The sequence below is a fragment of the Arachis stenosperma genome, chromosome 2 (assembly GCF_014773155.1).
Source record: "Arachis stenosperma cultivar V10309 chromosome 2, arast.V10309.gnm1.PFL2, whole genome shotgun sequence".
Classification (NCBI taxonomy): domain Eukaryota; kingdom Viridiplantae; phylum Streptophyta; class Magnoliopsida; order Fabales; family Fabaceae; genus Arachis; species Arachis stenosperma.
This window is the reverse complement of record NC_080378.1, coordinates 71126853-71132886: the sequence shown is the minus strand read 5'-3', so window position 1 is coordinate 71132886 and position 6034 is coordinate 71126853. Positions and strand designations below refer to the sequence as shown.

The 6034-nt window shown below is 33.9% G+C and overlaps 1 protein-coding gene across 1 annotated transcript; it reads right to left on the bottom strand.

The window, feature by feature from the left end:
• Positions 1–215: 215 nt before the first annotated feature.
• LOC130961973 (probable inactive shikimate kinase like 1, chloroplastic) lies at positions 216–5667 on the bottom strand. Its single transcript, XM_057888026.1, has 10 exons — positions 5312–5667; positions 4207–4253; positions 3363–3417; positions 3200–3272; positions 3022–3109; positions 2659–2741; positions 1307–1406; positions 1158–1236; positions 967–1031; positions 216–417 (listed from the first exon to the last, which is right to left on the bottom strand). Exons 1-10 carry the CDS (start codon positions 5514–5516, stop codon positions 349–351), a joined length of 864 nt encoding a protein of 287 aa, XP_057744009.1. The 5' UTR covers positions 5517–5667; the 3' UTR covers positions 216–348.
• Between the last annotated feature and the right edge of the window lie 367 nt (positions 5668–6034).

Below are 6034 nucleotides of genomic sequence, written 5' to 3'. Positions count from 1 at the left end.
CAGTACAAGTCGGACAACGCCCTTAAGAAGTCTTGACCACATATTCAGGCCCAAAAACAACCCAGTTTCAAATAACCATCATAATAAAAATATTGGGTGTTTACTCGATTTGGGAGGTGTTGTTATTTCCAAATTTTCTCGAGCATTTTGGAATTTTCCAAGCTTGCTTGTCGTGTTTGTGCAACTGTTTAAAAGAGCATAATCACTACTAAAGGTTTGTTATGTAATGATCCGCCACTCTCATAGTGTGAAGCTATATATAGTAACAAATCCTTTGGTACATATTTCAGAGTAAAACAACTTATCGAAAGTAATTTCAAGATAAGACATGAAACAAGCCATGTTTAATTAGAACGGTCTTGCAGCCTCTTCAAGCATCTTCTTCACTCTAGTCAACTTCTGGATCTCCCTTAGCGCCTAAAATTAATGAGATATTGAGAATTATAATACTAATCAACCAAAACATAGCAGCATTAAGTCAATTTGGATAGTTTAAAAATGGTGGCGAACACTAATTCAATACCCGTGGCATCAGAAAGATTATAGATGTTTGACAAAATGGTCTAACCATGAATAAAATCACGGCGGTTGTGAAGAAGCATAATATCCAACCATGACCATTTTGTCAAACATTCATACTCTTTCAAACAAGACAGGAGACTTTCTTTCTTCTGGGATCTATTTTGTCGGCTGCATAATCTTTCAAGTATCGTTTTGGTATTATAGGTACAACTGTGCTTCAAATTAGTTTTGTATTCTTTAACCAGAGTAAAAGTCATTTTGCACTTCAAAAGATATGATTTTGACAAAATGAATCAAACTTGAATAAGTAAAATAACTAAATGTTTGGTTCATTTTGTCCATTTTGTTCATTTTGTCATTTACATTCTTTAGCATTCATTTTGTCAAAATTGTAATCTTTCGAGATGAAAAATGGATATTTGCTCCTTTAACGAAAAGGTTAACCTCTAATGTCATCTCTTCAATTGTAATGTCATCAAAATTATCACACCCCAACCTAGAAGCAACTTCTGCAAAAACATAGAAGCCATCAATATTGGAGACAAACTTCGTAAACCATATATCAGTTCTTCAACACCTCTCTCTCTGCTGGGAGAAAACTCAAAATACTACCAACCAGGAAGGTCACTACGTACTTTGAACTGAAATAATTGCATCAGCTGTAGCATATCCATCCCTGTATTTGTTGTATAATGCAGCTAGTTGATCTGTTACCTATATGGTTCGTGAAAACAATAAGATTTACTGAAAGTTTTAGCTTGTAAAGTTAAGAGTAAAGAACAACCTCAGGGTAAGATCCTGATGATGATGCTTCACATACATCCCTAGCCATGATGTCTAGCGGAACATCTATCCACAAGGAAATCCCGTGTCTCAGAAGTGCCCTATATCAAGGTAACAGCAAGTGGAAAAATGAAAAACTAGCTTTTTGACAGAATAAACAAGAACAAGATTAGTCGAACATGGGGAAGGCATACAACAAAGCTACACTTGGTTTCAATTCCAGGACGGTGGGGATAGGACAAAATTGTGTCTAAATCATATTTGGTTATAATAGACAAAGCTTAAAATCAGAATATTTTGAAAGGTAAAGTGGAAAAATATTTAAAAAGAAACGAAGGCATGTTGGTAATACAATTTTATTAATCAATTCCTCCCTCTCAATCCCAATCTTTCACATGGTGGTGGTCTCGTGGAACACATTTTTCTCACTCTCTATCCCATGTCCTGGTAATAGAACTCAAATTTTTTAATTATAATTGTATTTATTTTTAGATTTTGAGTTATATTCTCCCACTTTTCATGAAATTTTATTTGATTCTATATTTTGTCCGCAAATTGTGATAATTGATAAATTATATGAATTTTGCCTTTATTTTAAAAGTATTTGGTCTTAATATCCAACTAGTACCACTAGCATGTTTTTTGTTTACATTGAAATACATACACATAGTTAAGATAAGATCATTACAAGGGGCTACAATGATCGAATTGGAGCAAATTTGGAGTCATTGAAAGGAAAACTCAAACTCTAAAACTTTCATTTTGATTCTTGATTGCTAATTGCTAGTTTAGACTTGACGAAAAAATCAAGAGATTATAATTATAGAGAATTGATTTATGCATGCCCATGTTTGTTGAAATGTCAAGTTGAGAATAAGCTATCCAACCAATAAGAATCCTCACGATAGAATTTCCAATTCTTGAACTATCTTTAACTTTATTTTCTTTTCAATCTTACTTAAAATTGTCTTATATTTTCTTGCACAAAATCAAACAACTTTTTAAATCCAATCAACTACAATACACCCTTACTTCACGAGACGACCCAAGTTACATTATGACTACATAAACTGTGATATAATTTGGTTTAAGAGCTAGTGCGACCAAATGTCTTTTATCCCTACATGTCATGGTCCCCACTATCCTTTGACAATAACCAAATGCAGCCTATAGCCTTCTCCCATGATGCCATTGCACCCAACTATGAATCATGTTTGTACTTAGCCCATTTATACTTAAATCCCTTTTGGTGATTAACATATTTTTAAATATTCAAGAAAAACAAACTCCAAACTCCAGCAAAAACATTAAAGGACAAAAAAAAAGATCTGGCCAGGAATTAGAAATCCATACAGATTAGTTGAACTTTGAACTGCACCGTTGCCAGCACAAACTACTAGTCGGCCCATAGATGACAATTGCTTCAACACTTCAGTCTGAGCCATTTGACATGTGAATCATAAGTACCTCATATTCTGATTGAACAACTCTGGACCATTTGACATGTGAATCATAAGTAACTTATATTCAAACTTATCAACTTAGAAGTCAGAAGCGGATTTTAGGATGCATGTAAACCTTGTTAATTTCAAGAGTTAGCTTTGTTAAGGGACACAATGTTCTGATGCATAGATCATTAACAATAGAAACTTGGTAACAGTTTAGCAGGTATCCAATTAAACGCACGTAACCTTTAAACAAGTCTAATACAATCACCTCAGATTCATGTAAGGCCATTTCATCTTTCTCTCTAAAGGATTTTGCAGCAGGTGCACCACCAACAGCTTCTTCAACCAAACTATCACTGAATAGAGTAAATAAAATATCAAGTTTAGGTAACATTTTGGAGCTACGTTTAATTCTTTAAAACTTTTATCAGAAAGTAGAAAGGTACCTGTCAAAATAATAATATCGTAACATATCAGCTAGCATCTTTCCTAAACTGGTTTTCAGGGAATTTTGCATGCCTTTATCAAATAGTAGACACACAAAGTTAATGGCGTCATAATAAGCAACAAACTTTCAAAGCAATTAATTGCATTATAAGCCATTCTTACCAACCAGAAAAATAGAAGTCCCTTTTAGCTCGGGGGATACATCTGCTGCTTGTTTCTGAATCAAAACTTTGTTAAAATGTGTATATCCATCCACAACAAAGAGAAAAAAAGAGTACTTTCAAGTTTAAGCCAGTAGAAAATTTCCTATATACCAGTATTTTATGAAGCTGATCCCAACTAAGGGGATAAGAACAGATTGGTGAATTGGAATGACAGAGGGAGTTGAGAGCAATCACAGGGAATGGAAACGGGGGATTGTATGAAATGAATCAACACAATTACAGAAACTATAGACATTGTAAGAAATATCAGCTAACTTAAAACTTGCTTACTACCACTAACCAGTGCTCAACTAATTCCTAACAAACTTCAACAACTGGTGCTGAGTGGCATTGTTAAATAACAGAGAAAAGGCAACTGTGATGAAGTTAAATAAGTTATATTTACATCAAAATGATTTTTCAATGTAAGATTCACATCCTAGGAAGGTGAAAACATTCCACGAACTACATGCCCCTTAAGCAGAAGTGTTAACATAAGACGAAGTGCATCAGGATATGAGGGTGTGAGTAGAATATTGTAATAGGATGAAATTAATGGAATCAGCTTTGGAGAAGCATAGCTGCTCCGATTACTCAATCCCTCTTATCTTCTATATAGCAAGCTAATCCCTTTCCTTCAACCCTATTCCATCACCAGTATCCGATAGAGAGAATCTGCTTTCGTAACTCATGTAATTTTGTTATTTCTTTCACACAAGTTTTAATGATCAATAAATTTCTTTTTTTTTTTTCAAGTCAGCTCTAGTTCCTACTGAATTCAACAAGAATGAATATCATCTCACCTTTACTGCAAGAGATGAATCCACAGCACCCACCTTACTCCCTGTAGCTAAGGTAGCATCCAAAAAATAGGAGAAGAATAATGCAGCATTAGCACATTAGCTCCCAACAAACAAGACCCATTCTACCACTTATTCAGAGAAATTATATATATGCACCACTTTTATGCACACCGAGCATGAAAGAATTATCGTATTTTAGTCTTGTTAATCATTATCCCTAACTAATTAAACCTAATATGCTTGAAAATGTGCCACAGTATAGCAGTGTGAGTTTCTTCAGCATCTTATAAAACTGTTGAAGCACTTACTCCCTATGGAGTATTGACATTGACACGGACACCAACACAATACAATAGAACACAGGCAGACACACCAAATTTTTCAAACAACCAATATTAGTTTTTTGAATCCTATTAACACTATATCTAAGTCATGTTTGAAGTGTAGGGAATTTTAAAGAGAAAAACTATTGGTTAAATAAGGTGTCATACTGTCTGTCATACGAGTGTCTGTTAGACCCTGACACCTGTCGAAGACAAGGACATGTTGCTCATCTGGTGTGTCGTGGTTCTTTTACCCTTTTTTTCATAATTAACAAACTCTTGACCCTCTAAGAGGGAAGAAATACTAATTAGAGTACAATCTCCAAACTAAAAAACTAAAACAGCCATATCAGTGCTTTCCAAAACTCAAAACTGAAAAGGACTCTACATAAATAACAACATTCTGGAAGAACACAAACAATTAGTCACAAAATCGGTGACTTGTAAAATACATGTTAGAATATAAAATACATATTGAAATGAGTTAAACAAGTCATGTATTTATGAACAAACTTATGGTTGCTGATTTTTGGTGCGCCCGTAGCATTTTTGCATAAATAAATTCTGAGACAAATAAAGAAACAGATAAAAACATCCACTGACTTTCATAAAAAATCGGAATATATTCAATACATAGTTAAAAATCCTCTCCTAGAAAAACCCTTTGGGACAAAAACTTTATCTAACGCCAAAAATCACATACATGAAACAAATGTAAGAGCATATAAATGGATGCAAATTAAAAGTTAAGGAATTTCATCAATCGAAACTGGGAAGATTACCATCGGGATTTGCGCAACTGAGGGAAGGTGGGCCGCGGGTGGAATAATAAAGAGAAGGAGGCGAAGCTCGAAGTGGGAGGCAGCTTTTGTGGGCGAGATGTGAGAAGGTTTGGTGAGAAGAAACTGCTGATAAAAGGTGAGAATGAAGTGGTAAAGAGAGTGTGGTGTTCATGTGGGTAACAAGACTGTTGCTAGCCTTCTCCATTCAACACCACAATCTCGTTGTCGTTGGTCGACGGCACGACTGCAGGGAGCCCGAACTTTCTCCCTTATCCTTTCTGTTTTTAATTTTTATTTTTCGTTTTGGGTGCGGGACTGGGTTCAACTACTGTCTGCCTAGGCAGCAGTGCAGCACCATAGACTGCTGGTCATTGATCATTGATTCAATCCGTGAATTTATAATTAAATAATTATATAAAAAATTTTTAATAATTTTTTATAATAAATTAATTTATTTTTTAATTTATTAATTAATTAGTATCTATTATATTATTTAAATATATATTAAAAAATATTAATATTAATAGATATCATATAATTATTAATATAAAAATTAAACATTATTTTTCTAATTGAGCCTTTTAAATTAGTAAAATTTCAACCCATCAAAGTTCTGAGATAAGGTGCCTATGTTGTTGACATGCAAATCCATAAGTCCTTCATATGGGTTCCATTCGTCATGTTATTCTTCATGACATTCAAATTTATACAATATTCTTATGT

Excerpts from the sequence above, each read along its gene's own strand:
- LOC130961973 (XM_057888026.1), bottom strand. The coding sequence starts at position 5,516 with ATGGAGAAGGCTAGCAACAGTCTTGTTACCCACATGAACACCACACTC. Across the intron at positions 3,110-3,199 it reads CGATATTATTATTTTGACAG|TGATAGTTTGGTTGAAGAAG; the intron begins GTACCTTTCTAC and ends TACTCTATTCAG. Across the intron at positions 418-966 it reads TTGAAGAGATGACATTAGAG|GCGCTAAGGGAGATCCAGAA; the intron begins GTTAACCTTTTC and ends CATTAATTTTAG.